The sequence below is a fragment of the Magnolia sinica genome, chromosome 11 (genome assembly GCF_029962835.1).
Source record: "Magnolia sinica isolate HGM2019 chromosome 11, MsV1, whole genome shotgun sequence".
Taxonomy (NCBI): domain Eukaryota; kingdom Viridiplantae; phylum Streptophyta; class Magnoliopsida; order Magnoliales; family Magnoliaceae; genus Magnolia; species Magnolia sinica.
This window is the reverse complement of record NC_080583.1, coordinates 47,294,006-47,314,807: the sequence shown is the minus strand read 5'-3', so window position 1 is coordinate 47,314,807 and position 20,802 is coordinate 47,294,006. Positions and strand designations below refer to the sequence as shown.

The 20,802-nt window shown below is 41.0% G+C and overlaps 1 protein-coding gene across 1 annotated transcript in view; it reads left to right on the top strand.

Moving 5' to 3' along the window:
• The window catches only part of LOC131219090 (WD40 repeat-containing protein HOS15), a 103,958-nt gene that overhangs the window by 69,635 nt on the left and 13,521 nt on the right, over nt 1-20,802 (top strand). The window contains exons 6-12 of the mRNA XM_058214091.1: nt 489-639; nt 842-905; nt 17,518-17,676; nt 17,765-17,886; nt 19,546-19,620; nt 19,969-20,022; nt 20,107-20,180. Coding sequence (XP_058070074.1) covers nt 489-639; nt 842-905; nt 17,518-17,676; nt 17,765-17,886; nt 19,546-19,620; nt 19,969-20,022; nt 20,107-20,180 — 699 coding nt within the window. The remainder of the gene's footprint in view (nt 1-488; nt 640-841; nt 906-17,517; nt 17,677-17,764; nt 17,887-19,545; nt 19,621-19,968; nt 20,023-20,106; nt 20,181-20,802) is intronic.

The following is a 20,802-nucleotide window of genomic DNA, read 5'->3' as shown; positions in this document are numbered from 1 at the left end:
TTCAATGATTTTTCAAAAAACGATGCTTAAACAATGAGATTTTTTTTTTTTTTTTTTAACCCAATAATCTAGTGATCAGAAGCAAACATCCTTGTTAGAGGAAGGTCTAAAAAATGTCAGGATGTTGATATAATTTCTATCTACTCAGTATTTTTTTCAGGTTCTGAATCTGGACAAACACCATTTCTATCTATTGGAAAATTTGGTGGTATTGTTCAGATTGGTATTCAAAGATCACTAAACCTAATCCATTGCATTTTTCTAGGTAGTGTCTTATAATCACTTAGTAAATGCTCTTATTGCTTATGCATCATCAAACTTCTGCTAGAGTTCATTTACTTGTTATTTTCCTTCTGTTCTTATATTTGGTTTTTTTTTTTTTTTTGATATGGTTAATTGGAAGGTACCCATGTGAATGTGTTTTGTTTGGTATCACTTTTTCTGCTGTTTACTCTACTCTGTTCTTGATTATGGGTTACTTATAATAGGTCCGGTGACTCAACGGCGCGGATTTGGGCAATTGCAGATGGACCTTGTAGCTCTAGTTTACAAAATGGAACTCCAAAGGTACTAGTTTTGAAACATTTTAAGGGAAGAACCAACGAGAAATGCAAGGATGTCACAACTCTTGATTGGAATGTGAGTTTTGCCAGCATTATTGTTGTTGAAGTTTTTGATACATTATCATCCTTATTCTCTTCTCATGGATAAATGCTTTGGATATATCTTCTCAATCTTACTTGATCTTTTTTGCATAGTACTAATCTAGGTGGACACTGCTATGAAATGGTCTTGCTTGCCCTTTTCACTTATCTTCTCTCTATTGTTTGCTATCATGCAGGGGGAAGGGACCCTTCTCGCTACAGGCTCTTACGATGGACAGGCAAGAATATGGAGCAGAGATGGTAAGTTTTCTTAACATGCATTTATTATTTGTGCTTATTTGGTTCAAACATCTGACAGTAAAAGTTGGAATGTCATTCATTTTTAGCGTTTGTCACGTCAACCTTATGTTTCAGCTAATCCAGTGTTCACCATAAATGTACTTATTTATGATACTTTCATGTTGCTATTGTTGGCGATGACATAAATCTTGAAATACTCGAAATTAGTTCACTGTGATCTTCTGCTGTGCATGTGTAAGTGCATGTGGGTGCGTCTGTGTTCACCAAACAATTTAATCTCAGTTGTACAGTTATGCACATCTGTTAACACATTTCTTTCTATATGAACTTTACAAATTCATCTTTTTAAATGGAAAGTATTGTTTATTTTATATATGTTGTCTGCATATACTGGGAATGCATCTTGAATATTCTGGCCAGCTTGGCCTTTTTGGCATCTTTGGAGAGGGTGAATCCTACTTTTTTCACTTCTATCCAAAATGATTTGAATCCAAAATTTTGGGTGTTTGGTTATCTAAAGCATTTGAACAAGTGGAAACATGCTAAAGCTTAAAACACACTCACTGGAAAAAGAAAGAAAGAAAGAAAGCTTAAAAAGACATTCTTTCTGAATTGTTTTGTTTCTTCACATGCTGGAAATAATATTGTTATGGCAATCCTGTCTGATTTGGACCATGCCCTGCATGTGAACATGCCCTAAGAGTTAGCATTGATCCATTTCTACATCCTCTTGATCCTTTATTCATGGAAGTTCCTTGTGTGTTTAGCTTAATTTAGTTAAAATAACATGCTCAAGTTGATTTAGTTAAAATAGCATGCTCATGCAACTTGAGCATGGGATGACCTAGGTTATCTCGAAATCACCCTCTGAATGTGTTCTATACTAATGAGGAGCAATTTAGATCTTACCTCACACACATGCATAGCATCACACCATCTATTTGACTAGCATCACATAATGAGATAAGCCTCACATGCAACAATCTTGTGAAGTCATTTCCCATCTATTAGCATCCAAGTGCAAGAAAATACTCCGAAGGACAAAAAGGTGTTATTTATTACCTTTAGTAAAAGCCATTCACATGAATACTTTTTTCCGCTTGAAAAGGAAACAATGCCTCGACATCATCATGAGGGAAGTAGCAAAGGTTCTGCTGGACGTGCTGAAGGGGTTTCAACGTAAGCAAAAGAACCCTATCGTAGGGACTTTCCTAGGGGTTGATAATCTTAGTTTGTGAGAAAGAGATAGTGTAGAAGAGGGGGAAGAGGGCGGTGGTTTTATAACAGGGAAGAATCGATCCTCGATGAATGGCAAAAGAACTGGGGCGAGAACCAAGCTTGACGATACCTGACCCCTGTATGTTTTTGGTTTTCTGGAAGGATGGGCGCCAACCAATTTCGAATGTGTTTTTACCTGGGCAGCTGTTAATTATGGAGGTTGTCATCCTTGGAGATAGATTCTCCGCGACCCCTTGTGGATTTTTGCTTTCGTCCGACTGGGTTTGGAAGATGAGCTAGCCCGGGTGGTTAGGCTGCTGCACGGGGAGAGCTTCGGTGGGAAGAAATTGTTGGTTCAACGGGCGCACTTTGGGCCGGAGTTGAAAAACAAGGAGTCGGCAACAACAACATCTAAAATGGGTAGGGAAAGAGTCCCTCTACAAGTGCTAGAGAATTCTAAGGTTTGCAAATCCAAATCCTCCAGAAATGCGATTGCTTGAGGTGGTGTGGCGAAGTCTACTATGGGAGAGACTAGGGAAGAACAAGTGACCATTGAAGTGTCCTCTAAACGTAATTGTTTTCCTGCTAAGAAATGGGTGTTTATAGATAACACCAATTGGATGCCTATGGTTTGGGTGATTCTGAAGGTGCTGAATCTTATGAAGGAAAATCTATAGCATTCCTTGTTTGCAGAGCCGTGAGAGAACGTCTCCCTCTCTCTAATTAGGGTGTGGTTCGAGAAGTTTTGTGGTATGCTCCTAGAAGATTTTTCGCCCTTCTTGATTGGGCTATGCCATGTTTGGATCTCTCTATGGCCAAAGGTCGACTTGGATAAGATCATTGATGTTGGTGCGAGATGCGAGAATATTTTTATTTATTTTATTTATTTTATATAAATTTTATTTATAGAGATAGCAAGAATTTCTATAAACAACCCGCAAAGCAGGAAAAGAATACAATGAAGAAAGTTCTAAACCATGCAAAAAAGATCACCAAGAGAAACACCCTTAACATAAGGAGCCCACTCGGAAACCAGCCCATCAATTCTACTAATAAGAGCCTCAACCCACACATTTTCATTTCGAAATCAACGATCATTTCTACCACCCCTTGCAAATAGCCCAAATCCCCATCAAAATCAAGCGCCACTTAACTTTCTCAGTTTTGCCCACACCACCACCATGCCAAGCCCACAAAAAAACTTTCTACTGACCTCGACATAACCCACTCCACATGAAGCAACTAGATAAAATCACTCCACACTGTAGAAGCAAAGGAGCAATGCAAGAACTAATGATCAATAGATTTTGCATTCTCCTCTCACATTAGGCACGTATTCGGCGATATCAATGCTCTCCTTTGAAGGTTATCCACGACGAGAATTCTCTTATGCCCCACCAACCAAACAAAGGCCGCAACTTGCGGAGGGGCTCCATAAAACCATCAATGAAATGGGCGAGGAGCCATCGAAGGAGGACTATGCTCCCGAATACACTTCACAAATGAACGCACTGAGAATTTAACGGAAGGATACCCTAAACAAAGAACAAAATCCAAATCAGAAGGGGAGGGATGAACCTTTGCCAAATGAGTCAATAAGTCAATATAATCATCGAATTCGTCATCCGACATGTTCCTCCTACATGGGGGATTCCAAACCACTACCCCTCCAAGAATAGAATAACAGTTCGCGACCATTACAAAACGGTCTAGAGCTGGCCTTGACACTCTAAGAAATAAATCTTGAAGTGCTCGATCTCCACACTATCTATCCACCTAGAAACAAATGCGATGGCCATTGCCCAAAGAGAACACAATCCTCCGAAACACAAGATGCTCTGTTGATGCTATCGCTTTCCAAACATGAGAAGCTCTATATAGCGATCATCCCTTCACCAACCAACCACCCCTTTGAACCCCATATTTTGAAGCAACTGTTTTCCTCCATAATCTTCCCTCCTCGGACATGAACCGCCATACCCATTTGCCAAGAAGAGCCACATTCATATCTTGCAGGCATCTAATCCCAGCCCCCCTCCTTTAATCGGTTTACACACTTCGGACCACTTGAGAAGACGAAACTTCCTAGCATCCGAAGCACCATTCCAAAGAAAATCTCTCCTCATCTTTTCCAACTCATCCAACACCTCCTTGGGACATTTAAACAAGGACAAAAAATAAACCATCATACTGGACAAGAAATGTTTTGATAAACGTGAGTCAACCCCCCAAGGAAAGATACTAGCATTGGTAGGAAGCAATCTTCCTTTCAATCATTTCTACTGTGCAATCCCAAATGTGCTTAGCTGGCTTGCTGATACACAAAGAAAGCCCTAAATAAGATGAAGGAAAAGACCTGGTTTTGCACAAAAAGTACCCGCCAAGTGACAAAGATCTTCATCACAAGCATTTATTCCCAACAACTTTAGCCACATTGATCTTCAATCTTGACACAACTTTAAAACAAACAATCAATTTTCGAAGATTATCCATCGAGGGGAGATCGACATCATAGAAAAGAAGCATGTTATTGGCATACTGAAGGTGACTGATCTGACACCCAATCACTGAGGTCTTGAAGCCCTTCAAAAGCCCATTTTCCCCTCCCTTCTGAAGCATTCTGCAAAAAGCTTCCCCAATAACCACAAACAAATAGGGGGATAACTGATCCCCGTCTCAAATCTCTTGAAACCTTGAAAAGGCCTTTCGGTGAGCCGTTGACCAATGCAAAAAAAGAGGCAGATTGAACACATGCCTTCATCTAACTTCTCCACTAAGGGCCACAACCCAATCTACCATACATATAGTCTAGGAAACCCCAATTTATGTGATCATAAGCCTTTTCCACGTCCAACTTACACACCAATCCACTTTTCTTCTCCTTGAATCTACAAAAGCACCTTGGGAGTAAAAAATAACCTTAGCAAGAACACTTTTGAACCAAAAAGCAAGAATCTTGGCCAGAAGTTTGTAAGGGCCATTTATAAGGCTATTCGGCCTAAAGTCTTTGAGATGAACTACCCCTTCAACTTTAGGGATGATAGTGATAAAGAAGGCCTCGAGGTCTCTAGATTAGCGTCCTCAACGATAAAATTCCGAACATAAATCCATAACACTGCCTTTTAAAATATGCCAAAACTTCTAGTAAAACAACATCGGAAAACCACTGGGGTTTGATGCTTTATCTCCACACATAGAACCCAAAGCCGCACTCACCTCTTCCTCCAAAAAAGGTGCTTCTAGGAATGAGGCATCGATTGATGGGAGCTGCAAAAGCTCAATAATTTGTAATCTCAACTGCTTCCAATTCTCCCCAGAAAGAGGACTAGAATAAAAATGAACTATTTGCGTCGCAATTCTGATTCTTTTCTGTAATTCTTGACCCATCATCTAGAAGTGAAGAAATTCCGTTTGCCTGATCACGAGCACTGACAAAGCCATGAAAGAAACGAGTTTTCTTGTCGCCCTCTTTTAACCACAAGGCCCTGGATCTTTGGCACCACCTAATTTCCTCTTCTTTGACGCATTGGGCGTATTCCAAAGAAAGGTCTTCTCTTGTGCTTTTATCTTGACTACAAAGGCTACTAAATTCCTCTAACAGATCAAGCTCGTTGATCTCTTCCGCCATAGAGTCGAAATCTACCTCCCTGACGCTCATAACCTCTCTCCTCAAACGAAAGCCAGCGAACCCATCCACTACAAAAGAGCTCCACAATTCCTCAATTAGCTCTATAAAACTGTCAATTTGATGCCAAGCAACCTTGAACCTGAAAAATCGAGGGCTCCAATTGTCTTTAGGCACTTCGAGGATTATAGGTCGATGGTCTGAAGCAATCCTTGGGAGGCACCATTGATGTATGAAAGGAAAACACTCCATCTAATATGGAGAGAAAAAAAATGTCCAATCTTGACATAATTGCCTCTGGCTGCCCATTCAACCATGTGAATCACCAGCTCGTGCATCGCCACCTAGTCCGAGAAGTTCCCCCCCCCCCCACCAAAAAAAAAAAAGAAAAGAAAAAGATTTTTCATAAGAAAATCTAACAACGTTAAAATCTCCTTTGATGCACCACGGATCTACCTACTTCTGACAAACATGGTTGAGTTCCTCCCAAAACTTGTCCTAAATGCTATAAGAACAAGGCCCATAAACTGTTGAATAAATCCACTAAAAATCATTCTAAACATCCATCGGCAATACATACAAGGAAAAAGAACCAGCGAAAGAATCCACCTTCCTCCACTTGTCGGTATTCCAGTAGAGCAAAATCCCACCAGCAGATCCAACAACATCAATGCCCACCCAATCGACGGCTTTAACCCTCCCGCGCGCACACACACACACACAGATTCCATGATACCTGAGTCAAGAGCCTGTAACTTGGATTCTCTAAGGGATATGATATCTGCCTTAGCTTTCTTGCAAACTTTTCTTACCTAGCTCTCTTGACCCTGCAACCCAAACCTCTAACATTCCAAGATAAAATAATCATTGAGAAACTAATCTTCCCGCTAACAACATTACCTAAATTATCATAATTTCGCGAACATTCTAAACCCAATAGCATCCACATGCCTTTGGGAGATTTTCTTTGGTTCAAAGCATGGTCGTCCTGTTGATGCTTCATTTCCTGATTATGACGAATTGATGAAATTCGTAGACTTCTTCGACGTTGTTGAAGGAAAGCCCTGCCAAGCCCCCCTACTCTTTCCAGTATATCCTTAGCCCATAAAAACTTTTTTTTTGGGTGATACCTTTAGTGTAGCTTGAAGGTCTTTGAAAAACTTCCATTGGACCGACAACTACAAGAACTTTCGACCTTGGAATCTCCGACACTCTCAGCGCAAGAGGTGATCACCATCAGTTCTTTTTTCAGCTCTCCTTGCTTGATCGCCTCATGAATGACCAAAATCCCTTCCCTCGGAAGATCCTTTTGAACCGCCTCTTAAACTACACTTGCCCCACCTTCAGCTAAAGAGACCGCGCATTGACTGCTCTCAGGGGTATGATCATCGCCAGGGAAGAAGTGAGGCTCCTCGACGCATAGATCGCTCTAAACTACCAAATCAAAATCTTCGCTACCTGCTGCAACTAATTCTTTAGAAGAAAAGGAGGGCCTACTACAATTAACTCTTTGAAAGAAAAGGAGGGTTGCTGCTGTTTACGAAGTATAAAAAGAGGGCTAGTGGCAGTGTTTTGAAATGTTAGACGCTTCCACATGCGGACGAGTCGAGCGGGGGACACGTGCAGATACCCACACTTGTTTCATCCAGCGACTGATCATATTGCTCGAAGAGAACTCATTGTCGTGGCATGTATCGGGTTAGGACTCTAGCTCGGAATCGTTGACCCACATGGATTGTGTTGTGTCCAACCCTGAGGGTCGAACCAAAATCGGACTCGACTTAAACTCTGCCTCGGAAGAGCGAGTCAGGGTTGGGATATCTCCCAGATCAGAACCTCCATACAAGCTACCATTCAAAGGAAGGTTCAAAGCTAGAGTACCACCGTCTTGTTCACCTGCCGAACATCCGTCGCCATCGTCAACACCTCCTTCATTCCTCCGCCACTTAACCCCCTCGTAGCCAACGGAAATGCGACAACACTTCTCTTCCCTATCTGATACACCGCGAGAGCACCCCCCTCCAGCAACATCTTCTTGGGGTCAGGGAATCACCATTACCTATAGAAAAAGTACCATGTTCCCTTGTCTTCCATCGATCATACCGAACTCCCACTACATCCTACTGCACCTTGAGCCTGAACTCCCTCTTCAACCTTCACCAAAATCGGATCAACATCCCTAATACCCTTCTTCCTTTTGATGCATATTCTTGCCAACCCCAATTCCTCTCCACTCTCCGTTGCAGAATTAATTTCCACAAACTCCCTCAAACAGCTCGCAACCACGAGGAGGAAATCTGTGAATTGGAATTCCAAAGGTATCCCCTAGAGGAGAAACCAGTTGTCCTCCTTCCCGAACGAGGAATATTTCTCCCATCTTTGAACTCGAGCAAAAGGACCGTATTTGTGGATGGAACCAGTGAAAATCAAGCTATCCAAATCCCTGTCCGGGCGAAGTCGAATCCATATCTCATTGTCCTTAATCGGTTTCAAATCGTAATCGTTTGGATTCAAACCACAATATTCCGAAAACCATAGCTTGATCTATGAAAGAGTTGCCTCGTCCTTCGAAGTCGCTATAATAGAACTATAAAGAGGCCTAGGACTCAACAATCGCCTCTGGCTTTAGACGAATGGCCCTAGAATCTAGGGTGTCTTCCATAATCACCCGCTTCCCTACCTCAACATATTTGATACCACCCGAAACATTCCCCTTTCATTCTACATGAGGATCAGTTAGAGGATCCTTTACCTCCACCACCTCCCTAAAAGATTTTGAATTAATAGCAGAGACAATCACTCCTGCAGATTTCTGAGGTGGCAATGCTTCCAATGCCATCTTCTCCCCTTTGGCCCACACAATCTATTTTTGCGTCCTAGCGCCAGACGGACCCACCACCTCGTTCTTTATCTCAAGCCCAAACCGAGCTCTCCGCACCAAGAGTTTAGCTCCTCCGAAGCTCACACCATGCAAGGTCTCCGCCGCTCGGGAAAGCTCAACCGAACAAACGCGAATCCCCTGTACACTGCAGAAACTCAGTCCCTAGGAATCACGACTTCCATAACTAATCCAGCGTTACCAAAAACCCTTCAAAGTTGATTGGCATCCACCCTTCCGAGAAACCTGTGACGTAACATTGTGTATTTTGACAGCCTCTTACGGCCTCCCTTCGTCTTCTTCGACGGCCTCCCACTTCGGGATGAGACGATCTTCCACCCCCTTTCCTTTCATCCCCTTCCGTCTCCTCAGAATACTTATCTCCTTCTCCCGCATTCGAGACACCACTCTCTCACTGAGACACTCGACTATCCTCTCCCATAAGCACAATATCTTTTCCTTCCTCTTCTGCAACATCCATTTTGAGAATGCTCCATAGGTGGGAGGAATGCTCAAGTTTTGGCACGAAAGATTCTTGGTTTTTTTTTTATTTGGGGGATACCTTTGGAGTTCTAGTTCCATGACTTCTTCATGACGGTTGGTTCTTGTCTGGGGGAAGTTCTGGAGCTTGATTCGGATACGGAAAATGGTCAAGAGCTGGGTGTTGCTAAGATCAGGGTGCGAATAAGGATAGCTAGACGGTTTCCATCTTTCGTTACAAAGGTGATTGGGGAAGATTGGCTGAACCTATGGGTGCAGAAAGAGGAACCAGGGGCTTGTCTGATGCGGTGGGGTGATATTGGAATCATTGGGAGATGGAAGCGACTGGCGGCGATTGGATCCTTCGATCGGGAGACGATGGAGTTTCGTGTGGAAAAGTCCTGCGGAGCACTGTTTGCCGGGGGGAGACATGTCGCATGAAGACGTAGAGGGGGTAGGTGGAGTACAACTGTACAAGCGAACCATCTCCACACCTATTCTTGGTGCGCCATGGGATCTTTGTAAGGCTCTTAGCCTCCACTGATCCTCCAAGAGAGTAGAGGATTAGACATGTCACATGCTTTGAATCTGGGCATGGCGGTAGCTCAAACAACTATCCTGGATTGGAGCCATGCTTGGGACACGCGTCATCTCGAGGCGAATGCATTTCCTTTACCGTCGATTCCCTCCAATCTACGTGTTGAAGATGGAAATGCAGGTAGTGATGTTTTAATCACGATTGCTATTTTGGTGGATCACATGGCAGATGGTGCAGATGTTCAGAAGATGTTAATAGCGGCGACGATCCCCTCGCAATCAACAGTGTGGATGATCCGGGATATGATTCTAGCAAGCGACGATTACACTGACAATGACAAGGAGGATGGTTCAATTGAGGGCACATGGCAGTGCGATGGAGGGTTCCTCATGCATGATGCGAAGTTGCATGCTGGCTGCAATAAGAATAAGTCGCTCGTGCTCCTTAGTCCCATGTTCGATCTTATGCTTCAACTCTTAGCACGTGTAAGTATTCTTCTAATAACACACGTGTCATCTCTATTTATTCGTGCGCAGAACCCTTTCCCCAGGTCATATCGCTCTCCGATCACAGAGTCGAGAAAGGAGAATTCGAGAGGGGCTTTTGCAAAGTTACAGATGCCATTACAGTCGAAGCCTCCATCTACTCTAAGGAGCTGATATGTAGGACCTCAATGAGCCCTTTGGTTGTTCTAGCCCCTTCAGAGCTTCTGTGCCCCGAAGATCCAAGAATGGTAATGACAAAGCAAGGAAGGTTTATCTTCAAGGCCTCTTTGATGGCCTTAGTTTCAACGTCAGTTGGGTTGGAATTACGACAGAGTTCATTGGGAGGCCTTGGTTGTCACACCTCTGGGCACTGAGAAAATGAAGGATCGAATCGATTCCCTGTTAGTGCAGAAGGCATTATCCCAACAGCCACTCCATCTGTTGTAGAATGGCAAAATGTGAATGGCCCAGCAACAAGAATTGTTATTTATTTATTTATTACTTTTTAAAAAAAAAAAAAAAAAAACATTACTGCAGGAATAGGATCAATGCATTTAGATAAGCCAATGACGTGCAAAAGAGTAGGAGATATTAGTGCACAATGCTGATCAACATGGGTACATAAGAGTTGGACTAATTTTTGAATAATCTCCAACAGATTTATTTATTTTTATTTTTTTTAAAGGCAAAAAGGAATATCATTGTAAAGCACAAAAAAGAAAAAAAAAAAGAACAAGAAAAAAAAAAGAGAGGCAACAACGATCTAATCATATGGCATAATCAAATCTACAGTTCTGACAACGATCCAATGAACGGTGGAGAGAATTTGTCAACACCATAACAAATCTGCTTTGAGGAAGAAAGCTGAGAATAGTAGTAATGGAGCAATGGTGTAGGTCTGATCAACAACACAACAAATCTAGATCTAAAGCAACTTCTGTAGTTGTCTCAAATCTGAGGTCTAAGACAACTAACACTGCATAGATCCAAAACACGTGAGGCCCAATGAAATACGACCTAGCAGTGCATCAACAACATCAACAACAACAACGTAAGGTGATGTTGCTACTGTTCATCCCTGTTTCGGCCGAGCCCTATTTCGACCAATCAGGGTCATTTACGTGTGATCTGTATGGATATGCATGGGGCAGTCAAATGATTTCCTACAAATATGTATGGTTATGTGTTGGAAAGCGAAGCCACAACATATCAATTACGGCCTGACATTACTAAAGTGGTCGAGAGGACAAGCGACCGAGCTTTGACGATTAAACGACAAGTACTAAGCGATCGAGTTCGCACGGTCACTTGACAGGTAGCTAAAGGAGAAACAGAAGAAGCAGAACGTAGGAAGCATCCAGAAGCCAAGTAATGAAGAACGATTACCATAACCGTCGGAACGTGGGAAGAATCCAGAATGGCTGGATTAGAGCTATAAATAGAAGAAGATTGCAACAAAATAATTTGTCTCATACCAAACCAATCAAACCAGATCAATTATCTTTTCAATTATCTTTCAATTACCAGTCTCTTTACATTCCGTAGTGTAATCCTTTACTTTCTCTATCAAGCGAATTACATTTCTTAGTGTAATCTTTACGTTTTAGATTGTTGTTTTACATTCCGTAGTATAATCAGTATTGTTAATCAAGTAGCTGGTAACTTTTAGCTGTAATCTTGGGTCTACGCTCATATGTTGAATTCAGTTCTACATTGGAGAGGCGTTCTTCAAGAGTTTACAGTGGCCGACTATAAGGATTTCCTTTCCATTTCATTTAATCTGTATCAAAAAGTCCTTTCGTACGAAAGGCAAAGGAGTAACCCATCTTCAAATGACGAACCCCACCCTTTGACTATCGCCTAATCCATTTACACATTGAGTGAGTGGTTGAATAGGTGGCCGATCTCTCGAGATCTCGGTCATACTCTGTGTTTGCCTATCTTGTCGCTGGGGGTCATTGGTGTTCGGTTCGAATTGGAGCCGCAAATCCAATTCTGGCATGCTCGTATATACTGTGAGAGAAAACAACATCGAACAACTTCATAGACGGGCCAAAATGGACAACGTTAGAGTTCATGATCTAATATGAGAAACGGTGGGACAACCGTCACGATAACGTGGATCCAATTGATCCGGGAGAAACACAATGCACAATCGCCTTACTCTATTAATGGGGGTTGATGATGTTAGATCCAACACCAAGATCACCATGCTCTAATACCATATTTGTGGCTACATGGTGCTGTTCTTAGGGGCCAATGGTGGGCAATGGAAATAGAGAAGAAGATGCAAGGAGAGAGAGGAAGATGAAGTAGAGATGAGAAAGACGAGAGAGAGAAAGGTAATGGAGAGGACCGTGAGAGGAGTAGGTTGCTTGGGTTCCTAAACTCTAGCACCCCTTCATTTAAAATAATGGGTAGGGGCCTTATGGGCCTTATTACATGAGCCTGGGCCCAATGGGCCTAATTCATTTCAATAACTATAATACATACCTCTTCATTATGGTTCGAAATATTAGCCAATATGAGGGCCCTCACGGCCAAGGGCTTCTCCCCCCAAAATGCAAAATAAGAGGGTAGCAGATCTACCTGGTATATGCCGCTTGTCCCACAAAAAACCTTTGAATGCTCCAATTAGTTAGGACTAGCTAGTGCGTTGAAACAACGCATTTTGATATCCACTATTTCCAAATCACCCCCAAAACCCAACCTTAGCATATGTTCCAAGAATTCCAGACAAAGTTGTATGCTTTCTCTATAGCCAGCTTACATATTAGAACTGATTTACCTTATCTTGTGTGGATGCATATGTGCGTCATCAAGGCACTTCCCAGAATTTGCTTCCCACATAGAAATGTCCCTTGCTGTTTAGAGAATACCCACAACACCTAAGCTTTCTTGGTAGGATCTTGGCCAAGATTTTGTACAGACCTCCAATCAGGCTGATGGGTCTAAAGTCTGTCAGGCTTTTTGCACGTTTCTTCTTAGGAACTAGCGCTATGAAGGATGCTTCATCTCTTTGGATAACTTCTCCTTTCCTTTAACCCATTTTTCCTCCTCCAAAAATTCTGGGAAGTAGGCAATAGGTAAACCTTTGGAGCCGAGATATTTATCTCTTTCCAACTCTGATACTGCTGGCCTAAGCTCTTCCTCCCTTGTGGGTTGTTCCAGCGAAGTTGCATTTTCCTTGGTGATCCTACTCCAAAGTAGAGATTATCGAGAATGCGGAGCACCCAACCCTCACCTTTTAGAAGATTAGAGTAGAACTCCACATCCATCAAGGCACTAATTTTGCATATTTAAAATACATTTGAGAGAGATAAAATCAATTAAAACATCAAGTCATCCACATTTAACAATATAGTTAATTGGAAGTAACAACAAAATCAATAAGCTATTTATTTATTACGGTAGAAAATCAACAAGCTATCTTCCTTGAAAAGTGCTTGAATCTTGATCTTCCAACTTCCAAAAGAGAGGGAATGTAAGAGAGAGAGATTAAGATCACTTGGAAGTCAGAAATACAAGAGAGAGGGAGATTAAGACCATTTGTAATTAAGAAATGTAAGAGAAAAATAGAGTAAGAGAGTTTTAGAGCAAGAATATTGTAAATGGAGGAGATTTGGAAGCCTTTTTATAGACAAAATGTTTTTTTTTTTTTTTTTGCAAAAAATTAAAAAAAATTAAAAAAATTAAAAAAATTCAATGTGCCATGGCTAATATGCGATCGCATATTTTCGCATATGCAACATATGTGATCGCATATGCCACCATCGCATATGCGATCTGCAATGACAAATACCACTGGTAAGTTACTTGGTTTTGGCTAAAAGGATTTGTAAATTTGATGAGGTTGAGTGTGGATGGCATTAGGTTGATTCGAGCATAATCTACCTCTTCAAGGGACTATATTTACTTTTGTATCAGTCTTTGACTGGAAATGGCATTTTGGCAAGCCATGTTGGATGTTTTGAACCATTGGGGTGGTAAAGAAACCAATCCCATGTCTTGTCAGTGATCTCCCAATAATTTTGATAGTATCTCTCAACGTACCCGGCGTGATTTTCATCGCCACAAGGGGTTCACCACTGAACTGTTTATATATGTCACTGAATATGGTCGAGTGGGAAACTTCTCATTGGAGAATCCTAAAAGTGTAGCTCTTAGTTCTTACTATTGAGTTTGATTTGGTTTGCTTTTACATGATTGAGACCCATGGTTGATAAAAAATTTGAGCTGAAGAAACTTAGAGATGGTATAGTTTGACCAAGGTGTGCAAAAATGGTTATGTATTAGCGGCCGATATGTAAAAGAAACGGTTGAAGCCATTATGCGATACAGGTCCGAAACAGAGACCCCTAGTTTTTTGAGATGGTCACGGCCGTTACGGTCTTGTAATCGTTGTTATGCTCAAGAACCCTAAAGAACAAGGTGGGAAAAAGAAAAGAAAAAACCCTAAAGAAAAAGGGGAGAAAACGAAACTTACATTTTTCTCTTCTTCTTCTTCTTCCGCGACTGTTGCGACTATGGTGGCAACAACAACTGTTGCTCTTCTTTCTTTATTCTCCCTGGTGGTGCGACCCCCCCTCTCTTATTTTTCTTTTTGGTTCCCTCTCTTTTGAAAAAAAAACACCAAATGGATTGCATGGCTATTTTACAACCACGCACTTTTTTTTTTTTTTTTTTAAGATACTCCGCAACACACGTAGCTCAGTGCACTTGCACTGTGTCACTGCATGGGGCCCACCTTGATTTATGTGTAGTATATCCATGCCATCCATTAGTTTTTCCAGTTCATTTTAGGGCATGGTCCCTAAAATGAAGGGATCCAAATCTCAAGTGGACCACATAGTAGGATAGAATATACCCACTGTTAAAAACTTCCTAGGGCCCACTATAATGTTTATTTTCCATCAAACCTGTTGATAAGGTTACATGGATGTAGATGAAGGGAGAACACAAATAACAGCTTGATCTAAAAAACAATTGGTCCCAAGAACTTTTTAATGGTGGGAATTCAATCCCTACTATTTGGCGCACCTAAGATTTGGATCCACCTCATTTTTTCGACAATGCCCTAAAATGAATTGGCAAAAAGGATGGACCTTATGGATATATAACAAATGCATTGAGGTGGGCCCCACATTTAAGGCGTCACTCACTAGTGGGCCACCTGAGATTTAGATCTACCTGAATTGTTGGACCACGCCTTAAAATGAGTTGGCAAAATATATTGCGGCATGGATGTACAAATAAATCGATGTGGCCCACCTCACCCACTATTAGTCCACCTGAGATCTGGAGCTGCCTCATTTTTGGACCATGCCCTAAAATGAGTTGGTAAAATGGATGGGCAATGTGGATACATAATAAATACATCGAGTGGGCTCCACATACATGGCCTTAAAAATTGTACATGAGGCATATATGATGGGGACATCACGCGCACGCATGCCGCCCCCTACGCATGTACACACGAAGGAGGACTCCACCGTCGATCTGGATCGATGACGATGTCCAGGGAAGGCCCCCATACTAGAAGATGGAGTTTTTGTTTAAGAAAAGGTCCCGGTAATCAAGAAAAGCCCATCATGGGATCTCATGATCGTGGCCCGCTAGTCGGATTGATTTCATATTTTAGATTTTGCTTATTGTTATTATTTAGAACATTGTGAACACTTTAGATTTCTTTATTTGGTTTTTATTTTAGTTTACTTCATCGCCAAGTAATAGGTTGCGCACATGGTGCGAGTTTTGGGACCCTTTGTAGTTTTTTTCATTCATTGAAGTTAATAAAAAATTCCTGCTTTATTTTTCTGCTCTCTTCGTGAGTTGTGGAAGAATTCAAAAGTGGGTGCGAAGCCCTCCCTTTTCGAAGGGCTAACTACCGTGGTGCGAAGCCACATCGATCCCAATTCACCCCCATCTTCCATCATCTTTTTTTCCATCTTCTCCCACCATCCGTACTTCAAATTTGTCCTTTTATTGCATCGGATTTCTTCATTATAGAAGGTTTCCAGATTTCGGCCCGCAGGCGAGCTGAAACTTCGGCGGAGCACCACGCACAAACCGTACATCGGATCCAGCTAAGATTTGAGAGTTTTGGAGTCCATCCCCGGCTGACCAGGGTCAAAGTGGCCTTTTTCTGAATAGTGGGCCCCACACACGTACGGCCGGGATCACACGCACGTCCGTCTAGGGCCATTGTTGTTGTCCACACGCGAGATCATCTTTTGGCTCAGGTTTTTATCCTCTCATAGCCGTTTTTCATGAATCCTAACTCTAGATTACATGATCTCTAATTGATTTGCCCCTTTTTATCACCTTAGGGTTCCTTGAATTGAAATTAGGGAATCCCTTAGATTAGAGACTGATTTTTATGCATGAGTAGTTGATTTTATTTCCCTTTGACATCGTTTGGTTTATAATTTTTATTAGTCCAGTCCTAACCTATGTCGGCTTGGACCCGCATAGATTCCCCTTTTTAATTGAATGTTTGGATTATTCATGTGGGACGTGGAATTTGTGAGATTGTTTCTGAATTGGTAGGATCTAAGCCTGAAAACTTGCATATCATATTTAATTTTCCATGTCCTGCATCAATATATCAATTCAAAATTAACCAATTAAATTTTGGGACCATTGTTGCCAAGTCACAATCCCAAATTAAATTGTTTGAACAATTTTCACCATTAATTTACAGACTTGTTTTTTGAAATATGAATCATTAATTTACAGACACTTTTTCTTTGAAATAGGACCATTTGATATGTTTGATTCTTCACTGTCTAATAAATGTCCACCAATCCATTAGTGGAATAAGTGCCAATAGATTGCATGAATTTGAGGCTAATTTGGGGCATCGAATGGTCCCCCAAATCAACCCTAAATTGGCACCATTATTTACTGAATCTAATTTTAATTTTTTCATAAGATCTATGGAAGGAAATGATATCAAATTGTTAGCTATATGAATTACATAGTAGGACACGAAAGTCCCTAGACTCTATATATTGAAATGAATGTATGCGAGTTGCGAGGTATGTAATACACCAATACTATAAATAATAGTAAAACCTGCAAATATAGAGCTGGGCACGGGACAAGTCGACTCGGTTGACTTGACTTGTTCGACTTGTTCAGACCCCACTTGACCCGAACTGAGTGGGTGAGTCGATTTCGAACCGAATGGACTTCGCCCAATCCGAACTCAAACCAAATCTTCATAAGCCTTCAATAATCTCTATGAACTGCTTATAAGTTGTTGTCTTCATACTTCACTAGCTATCACATCTTTTATCATTATCAAGTAGTCGTAGTAGCGTTTGTATAGTGGTCTCTATTGTTAAGGTGACTAATGTATGCCATTTCATGGCATGGTTGAGCAGGTGAGCTAAAGAATACCCTAAGCAAACATAGAGGGCCCATCTTCTCTCTGAAGTGGAACAAGAAGGGTGATTGTCTTCTTAGTGGAAGCGTGGATAAAACAGCAATTGTATGGGATGTTAAAACAGGGGAATGGAAACAACAATTTGAATTTCATTCTGGTACTTAATTCTCTGTGAAAATGGTGAATTGATTCTCCTATATCAGAGTAAATCGTGCTTGACATGTCTGCTAGTTTCTTTTCTTCAGCTCCAACACTAGATGTCGATTGGAGAAACAATGTTTCATTTGCTACCTGTTCAACAGACAACATGATTTATGTTTGCAAGATTGGAGAGAATCGCCCTATTAAGGCCTTTTCAGGGCACCAGGTTTGTTCATCCAGTTAATGCTGTTGTTGATATATATATATATATATTTGGTAGCTCTGCATTTTGTATTTTCCACATCATTGTTTACTCAAATGTATAATTGCATAGGTGTGAGAGAGAGACTGTACATCCATTAACAACTAGTATCCTTCTTTACCTCAAGGATGTTTAGCTAACTAGAGGTTTGGAATTCGTGATGCAGACAAACTTGGACCATAAAGCTTGAATTGGCTGAGTTGGTTCACTCATTGAGTGTATGTTCCGTCTACCAGAACTGCTTGTTAGTGGAAATGTGGCTAGTTAAAGTGGAAAACCAAGTTACTTTTAGGAGTCTGAAACAAGTCACTTTAGGAGATAGGCATTGCCAAATCTTGAATGAAGAGAAATTTTGAAACAAATGATTATGGTCAGATAGCCAAGTTTATTGTTTATAGAAATATAGTAATAAGCAGAAGCAAATTCCAAAAAGTTCTGAGTATGTAAGTGATTATTGAAGGAAAATTCATTCTGAAACAAGCTGTCCACTTTCCAGGGATGTGCCATCGTTTCAAATTTCATAAGGCAATGATCATGAGCAGTGCTGGTACTCTACATGCTTGTATATGGGCTTGGTTCTCCCATGCTCTTGAAACATAATTGTGGCTTTTGTTGTTGTTCTTACTTCTCAGTGTGGCACTGCCAGTCAAGGTGGAGGTGCTTTCTCTGATATATATGATGAGTTCATTCATTGACAGTTTGACACGTAGGTAGTCTTTTTGTAAGGGACCTCAGTTTTATTGAATAGTTAAATCATGTTGCAGCCTTTGTTGGAGTACCAGCACTCAACACAATTCTTGATTTTGCTTTTCAGATAACGAGTTTCTTTTTACTATATAGGGAGTTCCAACTGTATTGCTGATGAATTGGTTGAGACATCTTGTGCTTGAGAACTAAACTGTCTTTCATTTTTTTCCCTTAAAGGGAAAAAAAAAAAGATTCTGAGAACTAAACCAACACTTACCAACAAAAATCCTGGTTTCGTCTTTTCTTCTTTGCTCACCTACCATCATCGTTCCAGTCATCAATAAGAAATATTGGAGTAAAGTAAAATCTGCATAAGACATACAGAATTACATATTTAATATAAAAAGGTTGTAATTTTCAAGGGAAGTCCAGAAAAATAGGGTCAAACTTGGGTAGGTCAGTGGGGGATCCCTGAGATCTTTGTTTGAACTAGTCAGATTTGATTTTCTTACTCAGGTTCTCTGCAAGTTGACCCAGTGATTTCCAAAATTGACCTCAGTGAACTAACTCTTGTTCCTACTTTATAAGGGCCCATTTGTATGGGAGTGTACCTGATCAAATCGGATCGGACATCCCTATCTGTTTTGTTTCAAGCAGGTGAAGAAACAAAAGGCCAATTGGAGAGCGGCACCTTTTTAGGCCCGTCTCAATTTCCATACTGGACTTCACAGGCAATCCAAACACTACTTTTCCAGATTCAGTAAAAAGACCGAAGTTGGGTTCTCCTCCATAGACACTCTTGAGTGAAGTTATGATCTGGTTGTGTGGAATTATATTGCTTGCTTTTCTGGAGTATTGGTAGCCGTTGGAATAGAAGACTGCCTGGATCTATTAGAGGCTTCAAACCATTCGAATGATCTTTATCTACTATTTCAGGGTGAAGTTAATGCCATCAAATGGGATCCTACCGGTTCATTGCTGGCTTCGTGCTCTGATGATGTTACTGCAAAGGTGATTCTTACTATTCTTTCTAAATTATTTGCACGCGTGCTTCTTAAAATAGCATAATTCAGATGCTGCTGCTCCTATATATTTCTGTCATGTTTTAATGGGTACATGCTGCAAGAACGGCGCCTAGCTGAAGCATAGGGAAGTCTTCCATTCTTTCTTTGGCCTTGATCTATGTGTTGCCATGCTCCTGGAACAACTTGATTTATTATTATTATTATTTTTTTTCTCAGAATCTAATGTCCTCATATTTCTTTTGACTGATCTACAAGAGCAATTTGCCATGTAGTTGGGCATCTCTCATGTTGACTATGATGTCATGTTTGATAGTTCTATCAAAATTTGCTGCAGATTTGGAGTTTGAAGCAGGACAAATGCCTTCACGATTTGAAGGAGCACACAAAGGTTCTCCCCATTTCTTTTTAATGTGGATATGATTTCTTTCATTTCTGTAACTGTATCACAGAAGTAAGAATAAATCTCTTGCAGGAGATCTATACAATTAGATGGAGTCCTACTGGCCCCGGAACTAACAATCCTAATCAGCAGTTACTACTGGCAAGGTAAATGCGGGTTGATCTTTGACATACTTCATGTCATAAATTCCTTTTTCATTGTGATCAGATATGTATGCTTTGCATTTGGCCTATAGTGCATCCTATAAAGGGAAGCTTCATATAGTTGGTTGTTTTAGTTGTCCACAATTGAGTCAGCAATTTGGACAGCCAAAGAACTTTGCCATGACTATGGTGGAAGAATCACTAGCCTTTTTGAAAGTGGTGGTGAACTATCATAGGAGTGTAACCCTTTGATTCTATACGATTGAAATCATCGTACTTCACCCAGCACTAGGATTCCTACTTCACAATGGACTTGTAAAATTGTCTGTATATTATTAGTATAGTTGTAGGCGCTACACACACCCAAGGCACACGTTCCTTCATATGGCCAAGGCACCAAATGACTCCTAGGGCATGTTAGAGACAAAAAAAAAGCCTTTGGATAGATAAAAACTCTTGAGTAAAGGTTCACAGTCCACAGAGAGAGAGAGAGAGAGAGAGAGAGAGAGATACAGCCCAAATCTTCCTATTAACCTCTCTCTGTAAATTAACAGGTTTGACATCAAGATTACTAGTTGAAGTCCATAAATCAAAGACGTATTTTTGTAGACACAAAATGATTCCC